General features: G+C 40.9%; 1 protein-coding gene and 1 pseudogene across 2 annotated transcripts in view; one reads left to right on the top strand and one right to left on the bottom strand.

Annotated features, from left to right (window-relative positions):
• KDM5A (lysine demethylase 5A) overlaps positions 1-25,483 on the bottom strand; it is a 62,143-nt gene that overhangs the window by 12,689 nt on the left and 23,971 nt on the right. The window contains exons 14-24 of the mRNA XM_027541005.1: positions 23,376-23,570; positions 20,950-21,131; positions 20,460-20,584; positions 18,184-18,334; positions 16,703-16,817; positions 13,928-14,283; positions 10,153-10,291; positions 6,809-6,988; positions 5,481-5,642; positions 3,303-3,854; positions 2,957-3,100 (exon numbers count right to left, since the gene is read on the bottom strand). Coding sequence (XP_027396806.1) covers positions 2,957-3,100; positions 3,303-3,854; positions 5,481-5,642; positions 6,809-6,988; positions 10,153-10,291; positions 13,928-14,283; positions 16,703-16,817; positions 18,184-18,334; positions 20,460-20,584; positions 20,950-21,131; positions 23,376-23,570 — 2,301 coding nt within the window. The remainder of the gene's footprint in view (positions 1-2,956; positions 3,101-3,302; positions 3,855-5,480; positions 5,643-6,808; positions 6,989-10,152; positions 10,292-13,927; positions 14,284-16,702; positions 16,818-18,183; positions 18,335-20,459; positions 20,585-20,949; positions 21,132-23,375; positions 23,571-25,483) is intronic.
• LOC113892297 lies at positions 7,277-7,807 on the top strand (annotated as a pseudogene). Its single transcript, XR_003511017.1, has one exon. The product of XR_003511017.1 is annotated as a 60S ribosomal protein L27a pseudogene (transcript).

Genomic DNA, 25,483 nt, shown 5'->3' with positions numbered 1-25,483 from the left:
TTTAGTACTCGCCTACTGCCGTCCCCAGGTACTTCACCTCACTGACTGGAGAAGGGTCTTTTCTGACCTTGACTCCGCTCATTTCATTGAAACTCAAGCAGAAAATTTTCTATTAAGCTTCTGAACTAGAAGTGAAACTGATCAGAAAATAATGGTTGAAAATAAAGATAGGTAAAAATAAATTTAAAAAAATTACTTCCCTGGGATGACACATGAAATATAATACATAAAAGTTCAATTTAAATCCAACCATGTCAACAATTATATTAACTATAAAAGAAATAAACACCCCCAATTAAAAGACAGATTGTAATACTGCCTAAAAACCCAGATTTAACCGTATATTTTACAAATACATATATATGCAGACTGACATACCAGAAGAACCCTACCACATGTGCTGTCTACAAAAGACGCCTTTTAAATATAAAGACACAGATAGGCTGGAGGTAAAACAACTGATAAACAGCAAGCTAAAGCAAATTACTCTTCCTAAGGGGAAAACTTCCAGTCAGTCCCACTAATGGTAAATACACAGGAAGGAGGAATGGCTTCTCAGTGAGCAATGTGTCTTATAACAGATCTGTCACTCCACCATATCTGGTATCAGCAGGACTAAATTCTCAGACAAAATCTACTCTATTTTCACCAAAGCTGAAGCCACTCAAGTATTAAGGGTAGAAAAGAAGAAAAATCAAAGAATCCAAGTGCTTAACTTGCCATTCTGTAAATTAAGCAATTCCTGGGATTAAAAAAAAGAACTTCCTAGGAGATAACAGCCACTTCTATTTTATACCCTCCTTTCTGATGTGTGATTCCACACATGTATGCATTTGGAAAATATAAACTGTACTATGGATGAACAGTCTAATAAAGGTAAACAATATGGTTTAAAAGGAAATAATCATATGAACATCTGAAAAAAACGTTATCCCAGACACAATCATACAAATCTGTAACAGATTCTCAGACTTTGTTTCATTAAATGTATTATTTTCCTGACTAATGAGTTCTCGGAATTGCTGCTCAGATTTTTTTTGTGGTGATCACATGGTGTGACATGCAAAATGAAGTAATCGAGCAATACAATGCACAAACCATCTGCTTTAAACATTTAAATGCTGTGATAACTAAGATCAAATGATTGATTTTCATTTTCTAATTACCTACTCGTCTTCCTAAACCAGCAGGGGCTCTTCATCTAGCGAAGATATTAAATTTAAGCTATTTTAAGGATAAATTCACAGTCACAATCAGGGAAGATCATACAAAGTGAAAAATCACCAAGTCAACTGCCAGTAAGTTGGCAAGTAAGATTTTCATTACACAGTAAGTGCTTTCTCTATAGGAAAACACTCAAGAGCACTTGAAATTTTTTTAGTACAAAATTTTGGAGCACTGAAGATACCAATCAATGTCAAGGTAAATCTGACCTTGAATTACCACAAGTCTTACCACCATTCTTTTACTCTCCTAAGTTGTCAATACACTGCTAACATTATAACATCCACAATCTTATTTTCCAGCCTGCCAACATCCCCTTCTAAGAGAGTGTAAGCTAAGAGCCCATATATACTTTGCAAACAAAGGACTACTCCATACAACCGTATCAAACCACAGTCCTGATCCATAGCCCTGAAATCATGTAATACTTGCGATGTTTTGTTTTCATAGGTTACTGATCTGCTTCCAAGCAAAGTCCATCATGTTTGACAATTCCAGACTACTGGTTGATACCTAACATGCTAGAAAGATAACAACCCAGGTACTGAAGGTCTCTAAGCCAAAACTGCAAACAGGCAATTTTAGTATTAGCTAACTAACCTATATGTGCTGTGGGCAGCATCCCCTTCCAGCTGCTTCTGGTCATTTTACCAGTTTCATACATACAGTCATTAACTTCACATAGCCATTAACTTCAAGGATGACAATGTGCTTCGAACCTCATTTTAAATGCTAATTCAAATTTCAACTTTTCTCAAGTCTTTAATTTATATGATTTTTAAAAAATTCCCTCACTGAAACATCCCCTGGATCCATTTTTATTTTGAGAAAAATATTTTCCAGCAGGTAATTTACAGGTATCTATGATGGACGGTTTCCCTTTATATCCTGGGAGTTCTAATGCCGATGGTATTTGTACTCTAACAGTGAGCTTACCTACCTGACAGACATGCTGAAAAAACAAAGGAAAAGGATGCACCCTAATTTTTTCACACACCAGACTATGAACTCCCTGGTTATAAGCACAGACGCTGAACACTATCTCCACAAAGAAGAATACAAAACACATCAACGGATTCATTGTGAGCTGGCAGGGTATCTGTCCAGATCACGGTATTACTTGACAAAAGATGAACGTCTTAGGTCTGACACAAAACAACAATAAAAGGCCAAGAAGACCCAACACAGAACCTTGCCAAAACCGCCCCTTCACCCCAGTGTGCTGTCACGATCAGAACAATCATACTGAGGGCAAACCCTTTGTTACGTGACTGTAACTCCACAAATTCAAGTCATGGGCCCAAGTATAACGCATCCCTGAATATGACATTCTATCCAGCACCAACCAGATGAGAGATCAGAGAAAAAGACCCAAAGCACAGCTAGAACGGGATTCTTAAAACCTAACTATACAGACTTAAACAATCCAAAGCAAAGAATGCTGAAATCAGCCATGAAATCTTTCAGTAACTTAAACATATAATTCTTCCAGCCCCTCTCAGGAAAATACATACAGGCTTTTTAAAAACATACCATCCTTTATTAAAAAATGTAGCTTCACCAATCTGTATTTTTTTAGAGCACAGAAAAAATGCCATCACCATAAACTCAGGATAGATATAACGACTAGCTTTCTCTCCCTCTTTCAGGCCTTAAACATCAGTGTTCAACAGCTTTTTAAACAAACCCAGTGATCAAATGATCAATCCCCCCAGCCCATCCCTGTAATTACCTTCATATCATAGCCATAGGTCTCCCGAATGTCTTCATCAGAATCTGTCTCCTCATCGTCATAGTCCGCCGTTTGTCGAGGGGAAGAAGACACACTGCTCGCCACCCGATTGAAAGCAGACGGCTGGAAACTAGGCAAGTGTCCCTAAACAACGAGCAACCCAGAGATGAAGAGAGGCCCTAAATACACACGAGTGTTAATGCATGCCTGAGTCCATCAAATTGTAATGAAGCAACTTACTGTTATTTTCCTAATAGTGGTGGGAGATTTGATTTACTGCTTACACACTGACAGATATTGCCCCATGAAATAGGAAAAAAAAGAAAAAACAAAATTCTCAACTTGCCTGCAAGTCTGGGTTGGCTGCAGCTTTCTGGAGTTCTGCACTAATGATCTTTTCAGTTTTCTCCCGAGCTGCCTGCTCCACCATCCGCTGGCTCAACACGGACAGCTTGGCCAGGGCAGAAGACAGCTCGTCTGTGGCTAGGGCTTGCCGGGCCCTGTCCTGCCAGCTCATAGCACGTTCTGTCAAACACTGAAGGGCCTCCCCCTCAGGCAGCCGCACCGGCAACTTCTGAAGGGACACCAGGAGGGACAGGATCGTCTCCAGCCGAGGCCTTCGAGACCGCATGCAGAGAGGACAAAGGAATTTTACTTCCTTAGCCTGCCAGCTAGACCCCTTCTTCTGGGAACTCGATTTAGGAAGAGGAACACAGCTGTTGTGAAACCAGTCTTTGCAGAGCTCACACTGGAGCATAAACCCACTCGCTGTCTTGCGGCAAATGCAAAACTTGACGTCCTCTATGCGGTCCACCATGCTCATCTTGGCGAGGTTGGCTGCCCTGAGGGAATGCATGGCTTCCAGTTCCTTCTGCTCCCGCTCTTTGAAAACTGCCACCTGCGTACAACAAACATTTAACTGAAGGGAGTCACTGCAAAATGTTCCCAAAATACAAAATCTTCGAGCGTAGGGACCATCTCCACACTGCAGACTCATGTTGACAAAGCACTGTCTTTTTTTTTTGGCCACACCTTGTAGTATGTGGGATCTTAGTTCCCCAACAAGGGATTGAACCCACAGCACCTCCACTGGAAGCACAGAATCTTAACCACTGGACCACCAGGGAAGTCCCAAGCACTGTCCTTAAAAAAAAAAAAAAAACCATCGTTTTCCTAAAATTTGGGGCAGCCTGACAGTTTCTATGCAAATACTCATCTGTGACATAAGCAAACTGCCGTCATATATAACAATGTCCAGCAGTCGAGTAGTTAATTCTTTCATAAGGGGCAGGAGAAAGATGGTATGCCTTGAAATCAAGCCACCCTGGTATCAGGCCGGGCTCTTATACATAACAAGACTCCTGACCCAGGTTTTCTGAATCTCAGTTTTCCAAAAAATGAGAATATTAGTAACTTCACTTTGCTGTTTTAAGGATTAAATAAGATAACATACGACAGTGCCTAACTTGGCACCTGGCACAAGATAAACATTTCATCGGTACTGACTCCCTACCTCCTTCTAATTCATTCTCTGGGGGAAGCCCAATACAAATCCATTTTATTTCTTTCTTGGAATTTCCAGCTTATGGAGAAGAGTAAAAAAGGCTGATGACTAATTATAGTAAGGTTTTATGTAACTCATTAAAAAAATATATATATATAAAAACAAAACTTAATTATCATGAATATTATCAGGGCATCTTCTTTTTAAACTCTGTTAGCTTTGAAACTATTTTGAGGCAATTTCAGTGCTATTTGTCTGGCAAGACTGACTCACTAGGTAGGCTAACAAGAAATTATTTCCATCAGCCTCAAACAGGATCATTTGCAGGCAGGAACGGCCATGTGAAGTCACTTAGTGAATGCGCTTCCCCACTATTACATATTGCCCAAGCTCATTTTTATTTTCTACTTCCTCAGGCTCCTTGTAATCATAACATATCCCTCCTACTCTACAATAAAACCCATAATTTTAATTATCTACAAACACTTTTTTGCATACTCACTATATTACTGAATGCTACCGAGAGAGGCAAAGACTGCAAACAGCAGCTGCGTCAGTCAGTCAGCTGGTACCACTCCTTTGAAGAGCACAATAGCATTAAGCACCATTAAACACTCTAAAATCTTAGCCTGGTAATCCCATTACTAAGAGTCAAGTGTAGGAATACAATCTGAAAAAGGAAAAGGCTAAGTCCACTTTGCTATTATCCATAATACTGAACACCGAGTAACAACAAAAATGCTCAGTATCAGAAATGTGTTCAGTAAATTATGGACAATTTGATGGACTACTGGACAACTATTAAAACAACAATAAAGAAGGATATGGAAAGGGCAATTTTAGGGAGAGAGAACAGTTTTTATATACTTTGACTTCAAATATTAAAAAGGTGTGAAATATGTACAACCATGAAGTCAAAGATAAACTATACAAAAATAAAAAGTTAGGAACATAAAACAGTGACTGCTTCACAGAACGCTGCATTCACCAAGCAAATTTAAGAAGCACTCTAACTCTCACCACTGTGGCTGCGTCTCTGGTTTCCTCCAGTCCTTCCTCCAGGTCACTCAGAGGCTCAAGGTCCAGATCCTTTTCTTTTTCTTTTTCTATCAGCTCTTTTACTTTTTTCCTTCTATTTTTTCCACTCCCATAAATACCAATGTCAGTCCGGGGACTAAGCACCTACAAAAATAAAACCAAACACTGAGCTCTGGTTTTAAAAAAATCTCAAAACTGAAAATAAACGTAACCATTTATTGACCACTCACATGTCCCAGACACATTCTTACAAACTTCACATGCATTATCGAACTCAAACTTTCCAACAAGCCTCTGAAGTAGGTGGTATTATCTCCACAAACAAGGGGAACAGGTTCAGAAAGGCAACAAGTTGCCCACAGACACAGCATCAACACCAGGAATCCGTCCTCAAACATGAAACAATCTTATTCCAACGTCTATGCTCTTAAGTATGTTCTAACTGTTCAACATGAAAAGGGTAATGAGCATTTAAATTTGTGCTTCTCACTATTTACAACAACCAAGACATGGAAGCAACCTAAGTGTCCACTGACAAGAGGAATGGATACAGATGTGGTGCATATATACCATGCAATACTACTCAACTGCAAAAAAATAATGAAATAATGCCATTTGCAGCAATATAGATGGACCAAGAAATGATTATACTAAGTGAAGTGAGTCAGAACAACAAATACCATATATCACTTACACATGGAATCTAAAAAAAGAAATACATACCAACTTATTAACAAAACAGAAGCAGCTTCACAGACATAGGAAACAAACATGGTTACCAAAGGGAAAAGGTGGGGGGAGGAATAAATTAGAAGTTTGTGGCTAACAGATATATAATACCTATATAAAAAAACAGATAAACAAGGCCCTACTGTATAGCACACGGAACTATATTCAATACCTTGTAATACCTATAATGGAAAATAATCTGAAAAAGAAAATATATATGTATAACTGAACCACTCTGCTGTACATGAGAAACTAACACAACATTGTATGTAAATCAACTGTACTTCCAGGTAAAAAAAAAAAAATTTAATTTGTGCTTCTGAGAATAATAAGATCTTTTGGTGCTAAGAGTCCATGATAACAACAGAGATAAGATGCAGGCTGACACAGTGTAAGGTGAACTGGAAGAAAGTCTGTTCAGGGTTCCAGATTACTAGCCAACATCTGATACCACCCAGTGGCAATGAACTTGTATAACCACGACCAGATAAACTGACAACCACCCTCACCTTAGGTAATGGGTCACCTACTTCTGGGGAGGGCACTGAAGGGCACGCACATGAAAACAAACCACTCCTCACCTGTAGCAGCGTGTGGCTGGAATTCTTCTTGAGAAAGGTCCTCCCTGTCCGTTCTCTCCAGGCCCGAGCTGCTGCCACTTGAGACTCCACCTGGGGCAGCGCATCAAGACGCACGGGGATAGGGCGGCCTTTAGCAGATAAGCTCTCCAGCTGCTCCAAGTAAGCATAATTACTGCCACTCTGGGAAACAGAAGTACAGCCTTACATAATCTTTGATCTCTCATGGAGTCTGGCAATACACTATTAGTAAATCTTATAAAGAGTTTAGTGCTAACCTTTTCCATTAACTATTAGTCATTAAACCTAACTGTATCTCTTAACAGTCTTCCAATGTCCTTTAAAAAATGTTTGTATAAATTCATGTTGTCAAAGGTTTTTTGAAATGAATTAACAAGGGATCCAGTAAGATGTAAAAACTAGTTCAAAGGACAATCTAAAAACAAACATATAAATGCAATTAGGAATGAGGAAAAGTAGCTCTTTCATCTAGGCCGCCGACATGCCATCCAGACTAAGGAAGACCCGGAAACTTAGGGGCCACGTGAGCCACGGCCACGGCCGCATCGGCAAACACCGGAAACACCCGGGAGGCCGAGGTAATGCTGGTGGCATGCATCATCACAGGATCAACTTCGACAAATATCACCCAGGATACTTTGGGAAAGTTGGTATGAGGCATTACCACTTAAGAGGAACCAGAGTTTCTGCCCGACTGTCAACCTTGATAAATTGTGGACCTTGGTTAGTGAGCAGACACGAGTAAATGCTGCCAAGAACAAGACAGGAGCTGCTCCTATCATTGATGTGGTGCGATCAGGTTACTACAAAGTTCTGGGGAAAGGAAAGCTCCCAAAGCAGCCTGTCATCGTGAAGGCCAAATTCTTCAGCAGAAGAGCTGAGGAGAAGATTAAGGGTGTAGGTGGGGCTTGTGTCCTGGTGGCTTGAAGCCACATGCTGGGAAATTCATTAAATGTTAAGTGCTTTTCAAAAAAAAAAAAAGGAATGAGGAAAAGTAAAAGTGAAGTCGTTCAGTTGTGTCCAACTCTTTGCGACCCCATGGACTGTAGGCTACCAGGCTCCCCCATCCATGAGATTTTCCAGGCAAGAATACTGGAGTGGGTCCCAACCCAGGGATCAAACCCAGTTCTCCCGCATTGTAGGCTGACCTTTACCGTCTGAGCCACCATGGAAGTCAGGAATGAGGAAAGGAATTTGCTAATAGATGGAAACACGCATTTAATATCATCCAGGTCTGTGGAATCACCTTTTCTACAGTGTGGAGAATCATTTGTTCCTCACAAATTTAACTGTTTTCCTACAGACTAATTCAGTCACATTACTATCGTTTTTAAATAACTGACAGAGTTGTAATGAGCATGGTAGAACAAAGTCTAAGGCACATACTCCGAGAATCAAATAAACCCGGGTGGTTCGCTAAACAACATCCACTACTCCACTGAAAGGACATCGTAGTCTCTTCTGCCTGTTTCAAAGTCTTTTAAAATTTTTCCAACTACTATAGAGCAGTATCTGACAACCTCCTCCATTTACAGACAAGAGTGGATATTCTACTAAGTAACAACGTGTCAGTATTTCCACTTAATGAAAATAATCAGTTTTTAAACTCAAGAGTGCTTTTAATTTACTGACGTTAAAATAATTAAGTCATCACAGGAAATGGAAGAGTTAGTCAGTAATCCATCCCAGGGTCCTGGCAAGAACATCAGAGTATCAGGTTGGCGGCCCACAGACGACAATCCAGAGTGATCCCTCAGATGGTACAACTCTCCAAGCAGACATACAGAACACCTTCTGGCTAGGCCAGGACACAGCCTCTCCCAGCCTGTGTACCCTGAAGGACAGCAGAAAATGTCCACTTTTTCAGAGCCCCCAAGTCTATCCTCCCACCAAAGGGAAGAGCTTGGTGAGAAACAGTCCTTGGAAAACCACAGCAGCTACCTCTACTTGCCAGCTCAGTTCTTCAATCATAAACAGCCAACTAAAGATTATCAGTCATCTGATAACTGCCTGAAACTGGTCAAAGATGAAACAAACAGAGGGGAGTCCTGATGAAAACAAGTAATTTTAAAACACAGAACAGAGAGAGTAGCAACTAAGCAGGTCCCAGAAAAACTCAACTGAAAAGAAAGCAAAACAGAAGTCATTAGACCATGACACCTCCTCTAAGGGCAGCAGCTGTTTAGTGGGAGAGCTGGTTTCCTTTCTCTTTCAGTCCAGTCCTACAACGTACTCACCACTGTAAACGCTGCAGTGAATGATCTCCGTAACTCAGAAGGAACCTTATGTATTAAAGCATACTTTCATCTCCAGTATTTAATTCACTGTTTTGAGTTATGTATGTGTAATACATGTCTTTTCAACTAGAATACGCCACTTTGAGGTCCGGGGTTGTATCTTTACACCCTTCTCTCCCATTCCTACTCCCAAACATCCAGATGAGTCCCAAGAGTATTGTGGGGTTCAGTAAATGTCAGTTTCATTTTCTTTTCCTGCTACTTGTTTCAAAAGTAATTAGAGGACAGTGGGGCGGGGGCTAAATTAGGAGTTTGGGATTAACATATACCCACTCCTGTACTTTCCTGGTAGCGTAGTGGGTTAAGAATCTGCCTGCCAATGCAGGGGACATGGGTTCAATCCCTTGTCTGGGAGGATTCCACATGCCCGTGCACCACAACTACAACTACTGAGTGCACACACCCTAGAGTCCTTGCTCTGCAACAAGCGAAGCCACTGCAAAGAGAAGCCCAAGCACAGCAACAAAGAGTAGCCCCCGCTTGCTGCAACTAGAGAAAGCCCCCCGCAAAGCAACAAAGACCCATGACAGCAAACAATAAATAATTTTTTTTAAAGTATACACTATATATATAAAATAGGTTAACAAGGGCCTACTGTATAGCACAGGGAACTATACTCTATCTTGTAGCAACCTATAATAGAAAAGAATCTGAAAAAGATTATATATATATACATAAAAAACTGAACCACTTTGCTGTAACCTTAAAATAAGCACAACACTGTAAATTAACTATACTTCCATTTTAAAAAAGTAACTCATGTACATGGCAAGAGAGTCAAATACAGCAGGAAATAAACTCCCTACTGCTAGGCATTAATTAAATGGCTAATTCTGTCATCTCTCACAGCAAGAAGTCAACAGAAACAAGTAATGTTTAAATAGGTAATACATGTTTAAAAATAAAAATCAGATAAAAGAACAAGTGAATTTCAAGTACACAATCACTTCAGTACAGAATTAAAGGCTTCAAGGATTCAGGTGTGAGATAGCATTCCCTGAATGGTAGACAACTCAAGAGGTTCTTTACCTGAATAGCTTCCACTTTAGTTGTCCATTCTCGGGCCTTCTGTAAGGCTTCTTTCAGGGACAATACATTGGGCAGAAAGGCTGGAATGCTCTTAGCTTCATTCACGATGCTTTCTAAACTCGCCACACTGTGCCGAGGCCTTGATAAACATAAAAACAGGGAGGATGCATGAGGATAAGTCAAACTACTGCTGCTGCTGTCACTTCAGTCGTGTCCGACTCTGTGTGACCCCGTGCGACCCCAAAGATGGCAGCCCACCAGGCTCCGCTGTCCCTGGGATTCTCCAGGCAAGAACACTGGAGTGGGTTGCCATTTCCTTCTCCAATGCATGAAAATGAAAAGTGAAAGGGAAGTCGCTCAGTCGTGTCCGACCCTCAGCGACCCCACGGACTGCAGCCTACCAGGCTCCTCCGTCCATGGGATTTTCTACTACCAACACTTAAATAACACTTGTACAACATGTAAAAGAACTTTCATACGTGTGACTTCACTTAATTCTCACCATAAGCCTATGAGAGAGGCAAACAGCTACTACCTTCATTTCCATTTTACAGGTAAGTTTAACTCAAGATCAATTACTTCCTCAAAGTCATTTAATGCAGTAAATGGCACACATGAAGCACTGACTCGGAATCAGTGTCAGATCCTGTGCTTTTTCCTACACTAAACTACCTCTATATCAGTTTCCACAGGATCTGAAACTGTCAGAGATGCATAAGAGACAGCAGTGTAGGAAGCAGTGGTCTACAAGTCCACTGATGTTGACATTTAACTATAAGCACTAACACCTCACTACACAAAGATGACCAAAATACAGACCTTATCCTAAGAAATATACTTGTACTGGGAACTAAGAACAAATGACTATGGGTTCACTACTAGGGAAAGAGTGATTAATCTGACCTGGGAGAGTTGAGAAGGGTTCTGAACTAGGCCTTAAATAAGAAGTGTGATTTGGTCGTGTGAAGGATTAAAGGAAAAACATCAGGAATTTAATGAACAAAGATGTGGAGAAAACCTGAAGTTGTTAAAACAAGTTTAAGATGAGGGATAGTGAGAACGGGAGGTGGGGTGGGAGTAACAGCAAGAAGGAGGGGAATCTGGCAGAAAAGAAAGATGCAGATTAAGAGGTCTTCAGGGCTGTGAATTCGGAGAAGGCAATGGCACCCCACTCCAGTACTCTTGCCTGGAAAATCCCATGGGTGGAGGAGCCTAGTAGACTGCAGTCCATGGGGTCGCTAAGAGTCGGACAAGACTGAGCGACTTCACTTTCACGCATTGGAGAAGGAAATAGCAACCCACTCCAGTGTTCTTGCCTGGAGAATCCCAGGGATGGGGGAGCCTGGTGGGCTGCCGTCTATGGGGTTGCACAGAGTCGGACAAAACTGAAGTGACTTAGCAGTAGCAGCAGCAGGGCTGTGAATTAAGGTCTATGTGAGCAATGGGAAACTACTGAGAGTGGAAACAGTTTGAGTACCCATGATCCCTATTATGTGCCAAGCACTGGGCTATGTCCTTGGGACGATTAATGGACAAGATGATATAGTCCTTGCCTTCATAAAACCTTTTAATCTTGGGGGAGGGGATTATCAATAAAATGTTACAATACACCATAAATGCAATAATAAAGGAAAAGGAAGATGCTGTCAGAATATACAGTAGGGGGACTTGGTTGACTTGGCAGTAAGGAAGGCTTCCTAGAAGTGACCTCTAAGCTGGCTTCTCCTTTCTGAATAGGAACTAGTCAGGAACGCCAGGACCAGGCCAGGGGAAGGGTGGTGGAGGTGCACCAACGTAGGTGGACAGAGGGGAAACGTGTACCCCAGGGCTGGTGTGGGGAGGGGAGGTCATTATGTCTGGAACACAGAACACAAGAAAAAGAAGAGCAAGGGGTCACGGTAGGTACTTAAGCAAGGGGCTAGATTACAAAAAGTCAGGTTGAGGAAGTCTGAACTTCACTCCAAGGGGATTGGGAAACAGTGGTGGGCTTTAAGCAGGGAAGTCAAACTGTCACTTCTGCACTTTAGGAAAATACTAATTTCACTGTGAAGAATGGATGACAGAGGGGTGAGATTATAGACAGAACCTGGTGCTGTGTGCTAAGCCAGCTGTAACAACAGCCCAAAGAAAAAGAATCAAAGAGAAAAACACCAAAGAAACAGCATCAGCAGGACTCAGGAGCTGAGTCTGAGGGGAAGGAAATGGGAGGGCAGGGCCAACACTAATTTCCAGAGTTCTGGCTTGTTCAAATGAGTGAAAGAGGGTTTAATTCAAAGAAAATAGAAACAAAGGAAGAGAACACGGGAAGCAGTGGATGAAGGTTATTTTGAATACGGGGAGTCTGAGGCACCTACAGGACATCCTCTGGAATTATTTAACAACCAGATGATAGCTACAGGTAAAAAAAACAAACTTGTGTTCTAGATGAGGGTTTGGAGTTAGTCTGCACAAAGATGGTAAATGGAGACAAGAAGTGAGATGAAATTTCCAAGGAAGGGTACAAAGTGAGCAGAGAAGTGGCCTAGGCCAGAATCCTGGGGAAAGCACACTAAAAGGGGGAGAGAGAGGCCAAAACCAGGAGGAAGAGATCCAGAAAGGAGCAGTCGGCAGCTAACCAGCGCTCAGGATGCAAAATGTTAATGATACATTTCAGAAGAGCTTTGACAGGAGCTGGAAAACTGACTCCATCAGTCCTCTCTACCAACTTCATTTTCTTCATGACACTAATTTGTTGAAACTCTGGGAAGATCTCCTGGAGAAGGAAATGGCAACCCACTCCAGTAATGCTTGCCTGGAGAATCCCATGGACAAAGCCTGGCAGGCTACATACAGTCCATGGGATCGCAAAGAATCGGACAGGAGTGAATGACTAACACTTTCACTTTTCATTCACTTCTTCATCTGTGTCTCCCCACTATGTTGGCCAATTTTAGAACAGACTTTCCTATCAAATGAATCCAAAATAAGTGACTGGCCAAGTAATTAAACACATGGAAACTTTGGAATGAAGTAGAAAAGGCTTTAAATTTGAGCTGTATTATTTAACAACTATGTGATCTCTGTAAGCATCCCAATTTCCTCATCCTCACAAAGGAAATTATATTAATATTAATCTTTGGTGAAAAAACACTTTCATACAGAACATGGAAGTCAAACTGACGGATGCCTGACTTTAATCTCGCAAGTCTATTGGGTGCCGATGCTAATGCCTCCCATTCTCCTGCCTGCCTCTCATTTCCCTCTACTTCCCCGCGTGAATCCCCTGCTGGGGTAAAATAACCACCGCTCAGCTTCTGTCACCTGGGCACACACTGACACATTCCTTAAGCTGATCTTAGGACATTTCTCTTACCTCCCCTTCCATTTCAATCCCACTCATTCTTCAAGGCTTGACTTAAGATCTCCTCTTTCTCTCAAGCGTCTCTTCTAACCATCCAAGCTACAATGACCTTTCCCCCTCTGATTCTAGCATTTTTCTGTTCCTCTCAGTTAACAACATACTGCAGCAGAGCTTCGTAACTAGAGTAGCAGTAATGGTGAGGCTGTAAACAAAACACTACTTTGTATCACTTACTAAAGTACTTAACAAAGGACTCTGCACACAGTGTGCTCACAAGATTTGAAACTGTCCATATGCAGACCCACTTGGTAACCTAGTGACCACTTGGGGAAGGCACAAGACATTCAACTCAACAGACCTTTATGTTCCTCCTCCCTCTCTACTTTCTAACCTACATCTTAAAGAGGGGACAGTCACCAATAGATGTGTGTTCACCTTGCCTGTAGGCAGACCTTGGCCTTCTCTTCCCATCGCTCAGAGACTGTGAGGAGCTCCTGAAGCTCGGCCATCGCTTTCTCCACAGCATGGTGGGGTGCCAAGCCGACCCCAGAGTCTATCAACTTCTTCATGACATCCAAGGTGACCTGCTGAGGGTCCGACAGCGTCAGTCTTACTTCATCCAACCAGCGAGCTTGCTGCAGCTCTTGCTTTAGTCGAGCTAACTCCGGGAGCTCCACATACAGACTGGAGCCCATATCGATCAGCATCTGGAGTTTGGACGAGTCTGGGGTCTCGTCCATCATGGCCTCCTGAGCACGCTCATGAAACTCCTCCACGTCATCAAGCAAATTCTGAAAAGGTCAAAGGAATAAAGAAAAAACTTAGGAGATACAAAATGACTATGGAATACATATGGTTCTGGCAAACTACCAAATTCTAGACCATTTAATAATCTCACCATCATAGCACCAAACAGACATATGATAAAGACATAAATAAGCTTCTCTGTAATTACTTACACACCCCTTTTCAATATGATTAAGTCACTTTATTTTTTTGGGCCCCAAGATCACTGCAGACAGTGACTGCAGCCATGAGACTGAAAGACGCTTACTCCTTGGAAGGAAAGTTATGACCAACCTAGAGAGTATATTAAACAGCAGAGACATTACTTTGCCAACAAAGGTCCGTCTAGTCAAGGCTACGGTTTTTCCAGTAGTCATATATGAATGTGAGAGTTGGACTATAAAGAAAGAATTGATGCTTTTGAACTGTGGTGTTGGAGAAGACTCTTCAGAGTTCCTTGGACTGCAAGCAGATCCAACCAGTCCATCCTAAAGGAAATCAGTCCTGAATATTCATTAGAAGGACTGACGTTGAAGCAGAAACTCCAATACTTTGGCCACATGATGCGAAGAGCTGACTCATTTGAAAAGACCCTGATGCTAGGAAAGACTGAAGGCAGGAGGAAAAGGGGACGACAGAGGATGAGATGGTTGGATGGCGTCACCGACTCAATGGACACGAGTTTGAGTAAACCCTGGGAGTTGGTGATGGACAGGGAGGCCTGGCGTGCTGCCGTCCATGGGGTCGTAAAGAGTCAGACGTGACTAAGCAACTGAACTGGTCACTCAAAAATATTTCATGACTACTGAGTTAGATGCAGGCACTAGTCTAGGCACACAGCATTAAACAAAAAATACAACATCCTTGTCCTCAAGGAACACGTGTTTTAATGTAAGTGGCCAGACACTGAAGACATGAATATAATGCTTCAGTTAGTTTTCAGTGCTATGAAAGTAGAATAGGGCAATTCAATACAAAAGTGATCAGAGGTGATGAGGTGGCGCGGGGGAGCATATTACTTCACAATGATGGTCACAACCAAAACCACAGTGAGGAGGTACAGGAGGAAGACTAGTTCAGGAAGGGCAAATAGTAACTGCAAAAGCTTTTAAAGAGGAATGAGCTTGTGTCTTGGCCCAAAGTGGATGATGGAGAGCAAAGTGGACACAGGAGAAACGTGGTTAAGGAATGAGCAGAGGTCCGATTACACAGGACCATGCAGATTAGTGCCCATCACTTCGCATTCACTGACGGCTCTGGGGAGCCACGAGGATCCTAACCACGGGGAGGTGACGTGACCTGGTTTCTGTTTCACATGATCACTCTGGTTACTGCGTGAGAAGTGAGCGGTCAGAACAAGAGCAAAAGAAGACAGACCAGTTAAGGAGCTGCTGCAGTTATCTAAGGGGCAGAGTCCCACGGTTTCGGGCATAATTTAAGTGACGGAGATGATGACTAGCAGTCGACTCTGGGAGACATTTTAGAGGCAATATAACAGCAGCACTAGTTTTGAAACTGAATGTGATATATAAGGGAATAAGGCAATTAAGGATTTTGATTCATCTCATCTAAAATGCCTTTCAGCCCACCACAGGCAAATGGAGTGGCTGCAACTGGATGGACGAGTCTACAGAAAAGAAGAAAGAGTCAGAGCTGGGCATCAACTGGATACAGGTGATATTTAATGTCACCAAGAAGAGATCAGGACCTCAAGAAGAAAGGGCCAAGACTCCCAATATACTCCAAACCCAGAAGCCAAGCTGAGGAGAAAACGAACAGCTTCCCTAAAGAGGAATGAACTGTGAATTATGAATCTGAGATAACCACAGTGTGGTGTCAGATGTTTAGAAAAGAAAATCTCTCAGGAAGGAAAGAATGGTCAATAATCAGAACACTCCTATGGCACGGGGTTCAGCCAATACAACTGATGTTGATTTCACTGTCGACAACCTTGATAAAAACCATTTTAGTTACCCAGCCCTGGCCAAATCACAGAAAGACACCACAGCTTACCAGAAGTTAACTATCCAGATTAATGTGTCTGAAAGACACTTCTGAGATTTTACATATTCATTAAGCCATGATGGCCCTGGTAATTTCAGAGCCCTGCATTTTCAAAACTTCATGGGCTAGTAATTCACTGATACATTGATTCCTTTAACTAGTTTTCTGCATTTCAATTACATCTACGTTAAATGGAGGTTCTGGCCTAAAAGTAACAGAGAAAAAAAATATTTCTAAACTAGCCTTAGTTCCAGAATTTTAAAGGAGGAATTAAAGACTAAGAATGAAACCAAGCGAGTTCTTACTACCTACTGAAAAACCTTAAACAGCAGCACTTATTTGAGAAAAGAAACATACAGAACAAAAAAACGAATCAAGACACACTATTCGCTTTACCCCAGAGAGAACGTGATACTCCACCTTTACTTGTCGAGCTTGGCTGATGACACATGGAAGACTGAAGAGCTGCTGGACAAAGGCCTTCAGCTCTTCCACTGTCAGTTTGGTCCGCGTCCTCCCACCATCTGGGCTCTGCCTGGTGTCAGACAATGTTGAGACATAAGTAAGAAAATTCATTCACTCCAGCATTAAGGGGGCTTCTAGTCTCTTCAGAATTCTAACCCAAGAAATCCCAAAATACACGTGTCTGAGGGATTTCATTTTCAAATGAGATTCTTAGCTCTTCAGTTAATGGCTCAAAGATTCAACTCTCTAAATTACAGTTCTTCCAACCTTACAAGTATTAAACATCTCAAACATTTAATAAATTCTCACAGTAAAATGTTAAGTTCACTGATAAAACTAAATCCTCCATCTCAGGAAACTGAAGATGTAGAACAAAGGCCTTTAACCTGGCTTAGGAGATAATAAACCCTGTGAAACTGACTCCAGATTATGTCTGTATGTACACTTTTCTAAGAAAAGGGTCTCTAAGCTTTGGCCAGATTCTCCAAGGTGGGGAGGTGGGGGTCAGAGACCCATGACAGGTGCGGAGTCCTGACTGATGATTGGTCTCTCATAAAACAAAAGATTAAAAAATGTACAAAGTAATTAAAAACCCAATGTAAACTGCTATAGAAAAAACCATTCAGACACAAGGAATGTGTTAGAATGAAACACCGCCACAGAAAATGAAACATGTGAATTATGGGAAATCCAGGGCATACACTGCCATGCTCCTTAACAGCGTCCCCTGCACCCAGGTCACTCTCTGCTAGCACCTGCCTTCAGCCTGCAGTATCATCTGTTTACAAACACCTATCACACACCTACTGTGTGCCAGGCATGCTTCAAAGCACAGCAATGAGAAGGATGAAAATCCCACATTCTACTCTAGCATTATCTTCCAGTGGGGTAGGAAAAGGAGGAGGAGATAAGAGAGTAAGTAGATTCGTCTATCAGGAGAAAAACAAAGCAGGAAGGAAGAATAAAAAGGCTGCAATTTTACAAGGTTGTCAGAGAAAGCTTCTCCAAGAATATGATGTCTAAAAAAGACTTGGAAGAAGCAAGGGAATAAGCCAGCTGGGTATCAGGGAACACAGCCCCAAGGAGGGCCAAGAGCAAACACGCAGGCCCTAAGCAGAGGACATGGTGAGGGTGAAGGGCAGGGGGACCACGGTGAGGGTGAAGGGCAGGGGGAGCACGATGAGGGTGAAGGGAAGGGGGAGCATGGTGAGGGTGAAGGGCAGGGGGAGCACAATAAGGATGAAGGGCAGGGGGAGCACAGTGAGGGTGACGAGCAGGGGAGGTAGTGCAGGCAGAGCAAGAGAAGCGCGAGCAGCAAGAGACAAAGCTGGGGCATTACTTGGGGAGGGATAACATGGCCTCACAGACAATTAAGACTGTCATTACTCTGGTCAAAATAAAACAGAAAACCACTAGAGAATTCTTCTCAGCCTTACCTGTGTTTCTGCTTTTTGCTCAGAAGCAGCTGAGCCACAGAAGCACACGTCTCAGCTTCTTTTACAGCATCCCTAAGTTTTCGAAAGAGATCATTCTCTGGGTACTTCCTATCCTCAGCATCCTCCAGCATTACTCGTAGCTCAATCAAATCTGTAAAAAGAAAGAGAGTCATATACTATCACCAGAGAAAATAAAAAGCCACTCACCAATCAATTAGCAAAAACACCATAGCTGTGAAAATCCCACCAATACAACTGAAGCTTATACCAGGTGGCTTGTTTCTAATTCTGAGAATTTCTCAGTTCAGTTCAGTCACTCAGTCATGTCTGACTCGGCGACTTCATGGACTGCAGCACACAAGGCCTCTGTCCATCATCAACTCCCGGAGTTTACTCAAACTCATGTCCATTGAGTCTGTGATGCCATCTAACCATCTCATCCTCTGTTGTCCCCTTCTCCTCCTGCCCTCAACCTTCCCAACATCAGGGTCTTTTCAGATGAGTCAGCTCTTCACATCACGTGGCCAAAGCACTGGAGTTTTAGCTTCAGCATCAGTCCTTCCAATGAATATTCAGGACTGATTTCCTTTAGGCTTGACTGGTTTGATCTCCTTGCAGTCCAAGGGACTCTCAAGAGTCTTCTCCAACACCACAGTTCAAAAGCATCATTCTTTGGTGCTCAGCTTTCTTTATAGTCCAACTCTCACATCCATACATGACTACTGAAAATCGTAGCCTTGACTAGACGGACCTTTTTGGCAAGGTAATGTCTTTGCTTTTTAATATGCTGTCTAGGTTGGTCATAGCTTTTCTTCCAAGGAGCAAGCGTCTTTTAATTTCATGGCGGCAGTCACTATCTGCAATGATTTTGGAGCCCCAAAGCATAAAGTCTGTCACTGTTTCCATTGTTTTCCCATCTATTTGCCATGAAGTGATAGGACCAGATGCCATGATCTTAGTTTTCTGAATGCTGAGTTTTAAGACAACATTTTCACTCTCTTTTCACTTTCATCAAGAGGCTCTTTAGTTCTTCTTTGCTTTTTGCCTTAAGTGTGGTGTCATCTGCATATCTGCAGTTATTGACGTTTCTCCCAGCAATCTTGATTCTAGCTTGTGCTTTATCCAGTCCAGCGTTTCTCATGATGTACTCTGCATATAAGTTAAATAAGCAGGGTGATAATATACAGCCTTGACTTACTCCTTTCCCGATTTGGAACCAGTCTGTTGTTCCACATCCAGTTTTAACTGTTGCTTCTTGACCTGTACACAGATTTCTCAGGAGGCAGGTCAGGTGGTCTGATATTCCCATCTCTAAGAATTTTCCACAGTTTGTTGTGATCGACACAGTCAATGGCTTTGACATAGTCAATTAAGCCAAGTAGATGTTTTTCTGGAACTCTCTTTTTTGATGATCCAATGGATGTTGGCAATTTGATCTCTGGTTCCTCTGCCTTTTCTAAATCCAGGTTGAACATCTGGAAGTTCTCAGTTCACGTCCTATTGAAGCCTGGCTTGGAGAATATTGAGCATTACTTTACTAGCGTATGAGATGAGTGCAATTGTGTGGTAGTTTGAGCATTCTTTGGCACTACCTTTCTTTGGGATTGGAATGAAACCTGACCTTTTCACGTCCAGTGGCCACTGCTGAGTTTTCCAAATTTGCTGGCATATTGAGTGCAGCACTTCCACAGCATCATCTTTTACGATTTGAAATAGGTCAACTAGAATTCCATTTCAAAACTCCACTAGCTTTGTTCATAGTGATGCTTCCTAAGGCCCACTTCATTTCATGTTCCAGGATGTCTGGCTCTAGGTAAGTGATCACACCATTGTGATTACCTGGGTCGTGAAAATCTTTTTTGTATAGTTCTTCTATGTATTCTTGCCACCTCTTAATATCTTCTGCTTCTGTTAGGCCCATACCATTTCTGTCCTTTATTGTGCCCATCTTTGCATGAAATGTTCCCTTGGTAACTCTAATTTTCTTGAACAGAGAATTGCTCAGTGAGCTGTTAATGTGAGTCTACTTGTAACAACGGTTCCCCAAAATATATGATACATCTGCTGTTAGCAATCTCATTTTATATCAACTTTATCACTTAACAAGAGATTCTCAAACAGGAAATTAAGTCTGTAGTCAACCAACCCATTGGTCTCAAATCTCTTATGAAGCCTAGGACTTTTCCTTAATGGAGGAAAAACACATGAAACAAAACAAGATCTCTTTCAAAGTGAAAACCATTTCAGTGTCTGCTTAAAAAAGGAAGAAACTTAACCTTTCTTGTGATTGAAGTTGGCGGATAATGCTTCTGTAACACGACTGACCCACGTGTCATAGGACTGTGCCCTGACCTTCACACCATAGAGCAGAGAAGGGAGGTCCTCCAATGGGTAGCGATATCTAAAAAGAAGATCACATACAAAAATAAAAACTTTCAAAACCCAACAATAATTTGAAAATAAATTAACATTGAAACAGAATCACCTTAAGGGAAGTACAATGGCCAGGTACACATAAAGAGAAAAACCTAAGCAGCTCACAGAGTTTTAATTCAGAGAAAGTCAAGGAATGTGTGACATCAACTTGATAAAGCAACTCATTTTATTCAGTAAGTTTAGGGCCAACTTTAATGGGCTGATCTTCAAGAAAGGAGGCGGACAGGTAAGAGGTAACTAGAACAAACACAAGGAAGGGCATTACGAACAAGAGTATTAACAATTTTTAAAAAGACTGTAATGGAAGCTTTACAAGAAACGTCTGGATACCTAAGACATTTTTTCTGCATGGGGCAGGGGCACAGATCAGTCGGATGGTAGAGACACACGAGCCGTTCAGGGTTACAGGAGCACGTGAGAGCAGAGAGGAAACAGGTGGTCCTGCAGGCTGAACACTGTCGCTCATCATCAGGCACAAGCTCAAACACCTCTTCCTCCGACATCAGGACACCCTGAAATACAACTGATGTCACCTGATCAAGTCTTTCCAGTCTTTCAAGCATCAGAGAACTTAAAGTGATTAATTTTTTTTCTACTCTGACGACATAAACATGGGAGATACGATGGCACATCCTCAAAATATTTTCTAAAAACATTGCTAATTTTTTATGAGCAAGACTAAAACCTTAGTATCTAAGAATGCACATGTGACTGACAAAAACTTCTTAAAATGCAAGAAATGCTTACTACAAAGAGGTTAAATGTCATTTGTTGAGGGAAGGAAAGGAAGCAGTAATTGGGAGGTACTTTGAAGATGGTTGATAAGGGTTTTTTTGGGCACAGTTAAGCCAAGACTTTTTTATTTGCTAGTATTATTTTTCTAACATATTTTGCCCTAAAAACCTTTTTTAATATACAATTTTGAAAGGTTATACCCTATAATTATTACAAAATACTGGCTAGCTGATAAACTTCTATTTCTTGACCATATAGTGATGACAACAAAGGTTGCCACAGAATAATTCATGAAGTTTTCTATGTTTTATGTAGTTTTGTTTTCTATTTAACATAAGAAAAATATAAATCAAAAAGTACTGTCCCCAGGGACAATATACCCTTGAACTAAAAATTTTAGTATTCTGAAAATAACACTGATAGGTACAAACACATGCAAGGATAAAAAGATGTAAAATTACTTAAACTATGAAAATCAAAGTATAATCTATTTCAACAAGGCATCAAAAAGAAAGCTAATCTTTTGCATATAAACAACAAAGCCCCATTATATATATCACAGAAAACTATATTCAATATCCTATGATAAACCATAATGGAAAAGAACACTAAGAATGTATATGTGACTGAATTACTCGGCTGTACAGCAGAAATTAAAACACTGTAAATCAACTAGACTTTAATTTAAAAAAATATTAAAACTGCGAAAAAAGAAAGCTTATCAAATTTGGTATGCCACTTTAAGAAAGTAAGGGCACCTGAAGCGCATTTTACAAAGGCTTCCGTTTGATAAATAAGGGGGTCCCCTTTACAGTTTCTACTTACCTGAGCACAGTATTTACAAGCCAATTCCACTATGAGAGCAATCTTCTTTTCTTCCTCCACTTAAACAAGGTAGTGATCTAATAGTTTATTCACTGGCAGACACAACCTAATTCCTTCAATATTTTCTTCTTATCTAGATATCTCCTGGCTGAACTCTATCTTTTCATTTTCTCATAGAGCACTTCGTATTTTCTTTAAAAGTTACTTTAATACAAAAATGGTTCCAAAACACATTGCAAGTGTTTCTTACGTTAACAGCTGGCAAACAGGGAATGCTAATACATCAACTGACTAAGTCCTGGCTGCTTTAAAAAATTCTACACCTCTTTCCAAAGCATACTCTAAGGACCACTAACCCTAGAAGGTATTCCACAAAAAAACAAGGAAATTTAAGGGGGAGATAAATGCTATGCATCATACCTCTTCCAACTGGAAATTAACAAACACCAGCATATTAAAGGATCAGGTAAGTTTTACAGTAAAGAATTCCACTAAAGGACCTCCATAGTGATCTGGTGGTTAAGAATCCGCCTACCAATACAGGGAACACGGATTCGATCCCTGGTCCGGGAACCAAGATCCCACAAGGAATCGTGTATCATGGGAAATAAAGTGGGCTATGCAGAGAAGGAGGGAGCATGGTACACACCCAGTGAGGCTAGCTACGTAGGGAGGGTTAGGGAAAATGGGCTAAGACAGGCTGAAGACATATATTTTCTCATTTAGTTTCCATTTCAATATGATATTTAGTTTATCTGAAGCATTCAAAATCCCAGCACTGGGTTATTCAGTGCCTCTTATATTCACTAAAAACTTAGATTGGAGGAAAAAGACAAATCGATTAACTCGGACAATCTGCAATCACCAGAAACACAACTTTTGTTTAATTAGAAAGCTGAGAGAAGAACTTGATCTTTCTCACCTAAAGAAACACTATACATAGGACAATTTTAAAAATAAATATATACCTAATAAATTCTACCTGACAGGACTGCATTTTTAAAAATCTGGAGATGCTGACATCAAGATTCCTAAAACTTCAACTTAAGCCAAAATGGCAGAAACAAAGGTATGAAATCTCCAAACTAGCAATTTCTGTGTTCAACTTCTAGAGGGATTGAAGATGAAAATGGATTCTTTCCACCATAGGTTCAATTTTTAGTGTATTCCGTGAGCACTATAATCAGCAAACTCACCATCTGCATCACAGACTCTCTTAACCGTGTCTCCTCCTCAGTCAGGAGCGTCAACTCCTTGCACACCATGGCAGCTAACCCCACATCTAAGCATTCCGGATCTGCTGCCATCTTGAAGATGAGCTCCTCATGTGAGAAGACACAATGGCGCCTCAGACGGCGGTAGTGACTCACACACTGACGTCCAATGGGCAGCTGAAAAAAAGACAAGATTCTCAAATTAAAGTACTTGCTTATAACACATTCCAGAACAGAACCACTGCTTACCCCAAATCCTCTTTTTTTCTTATAAACAACAGAACAAGAACGTCCATTTGAATATAAGAGGTAACTGTAAATATTAAAACTTTATCACCCAGCAAGAATTTCACGAAGGCCTTCCCAAAGAAAATCCCCCTAATTCACGATGCTGAGCTTCTAGCCTAAGCAGCTGATTTCCACTCATTACACAGTTATGCATCTCAAGCATGAGTTTCTTGACACATAAATGAGGCAGAACTCTTTTACACCAGTCACATGGGACTGCTCTTACAAGAAAAGGAAAAAAATTATCAAGCTATAAAGGTATAATTGGACGTATTCAACATTGATGTTTCCACAAAACAAAACAAAACAAAACCAGATGCTACTACAAAGGAGGGAAAATGGAAGGGAAGGGAAGGAAAAAGCACTAAACAGTTCACATGGACTATTTTTTATAAGGACTATTTAGATGTTATCTAAAAATTATTTTTAAAACTACCAGTCTGGCCTAGAAAAAATTCCAAGTGCAATCATGAGATTGCATGTACTTTAATTTTAATCATGTACTTTAATTTTCCTACGTGAAATAAATTACTAAATGATCACTTTTCATAAGCCAACAGATACACTAAGATAACTTCTGAAAATCTAACACGCTTCAAATAAAACTGATACTAGCTACACTACACAAACTCTCTCTCTCTCCAATTTCTTTCCTTTACTCAAGTGGAAAAACTTGGATGGCTCAAGTTGTTATTTGTATCTGAAAACTGTAACCTCAGAGAAAAAATAAAGTCAACCTCTAAGAACCTTTTGGAGCTCACCTCCATTTTGAGGAAGCAGAGGGGAATCACAGGAATCAGAGCGCCAGAGCACAGTACTATCTCTGAATCAAGCACTATTTCCCCACTCTTTCAAAGAAACAATCTTTCCCAAGAAAATACATGTTGAGCTTATGCTTTTTTTTGAGCTTATATATTAAGAAAAAAAAAAAGTTGAGCTTATGTTCAGCATTTATCTTGTCCACCAACAATATACAATTCTTTCTTAATTCTCAGATATGTAAACATTTCTCAGCCTTAAAGCAAGAGTAAGAAAAAAAATAAAACCAGAGGATTTGCAGTTTTTAATTATCACAAGGAAGCTACATAAAATAGAACTGATTGTCCACTGTAGCTTATAAAAATTTGTACCATCACTTTATTCCAGATATAAAGCTGCTTTTACTTTTCAATTATATCACACTCTTTTCCTAAGGAGTATCAAGGGCTTTCACATATATTACCTCACTTGTCTGAGGTCACTAAGTGAATCTTAGCATTTTTTACATAGGAGGTAAAAAAGAATTTAGGACCAGAGAAATTAAAAGTTACCCAAGATTAGACAGCAGTAATAATGAGCATGTTAAAGGTAGAATCATTTCCAACTCATCTCTGAATCACCTGCATTTCCACACTATATCTACCTGGCCAAGGAACAAGTAAATCATAAACACTTAATAAATGTAAGCTGAGTTTTCTGAAATAGAGTTCAAGTCCAAGACAAAGTCCTAAGCTCTGTTTTGCTCTTGCTACTTTCTAATTAGTAAGAAGTTTAGAATGACTAGGTCAAGTAGGATTGTTCATTATTCAATTTCATTCATTAGCTAAGGAAACAATATGACTAATTAGCCCACCAGGCTCCTCTGTCCATGGTATTTTCCAGGCAAGAAAACTGGAGCGGAGAGCCATTTCCTTCTCCATGGCATCTTCCCAATCCAGGGACTGAACCTGGGTCTCCTCCACTGCAGGCAGATTCTTTAGTGACTAAGCCACCAGGGAAGCCCAATTATGAAGTTTAACAAACTAAGATGCCCATAGAAAACA

The sequence above is a fragment of the Bos indicus x Bos taurus genome, chromosome 5, assembly GCF_003369695.1.
Source record: "Bos indicus x Bos taurus breed Angus x Brahman F1 hybrid chromosome 5, Bos_hybrid_MaternalHap_v2.0, whole genome shotgun sequence".
In the NCBI taxonomy this organism is placed as follows: Eukaryota; Metazoa; Chordata; class Mammalia; order Artiodactyla; family Bovidae; genus Bos; species Bos indicus x Bos taurus.
Note: the sequence above shows the minus strand (reverse complement) of the source record. Positions and strands in the feature narration are given on the sequence as shown.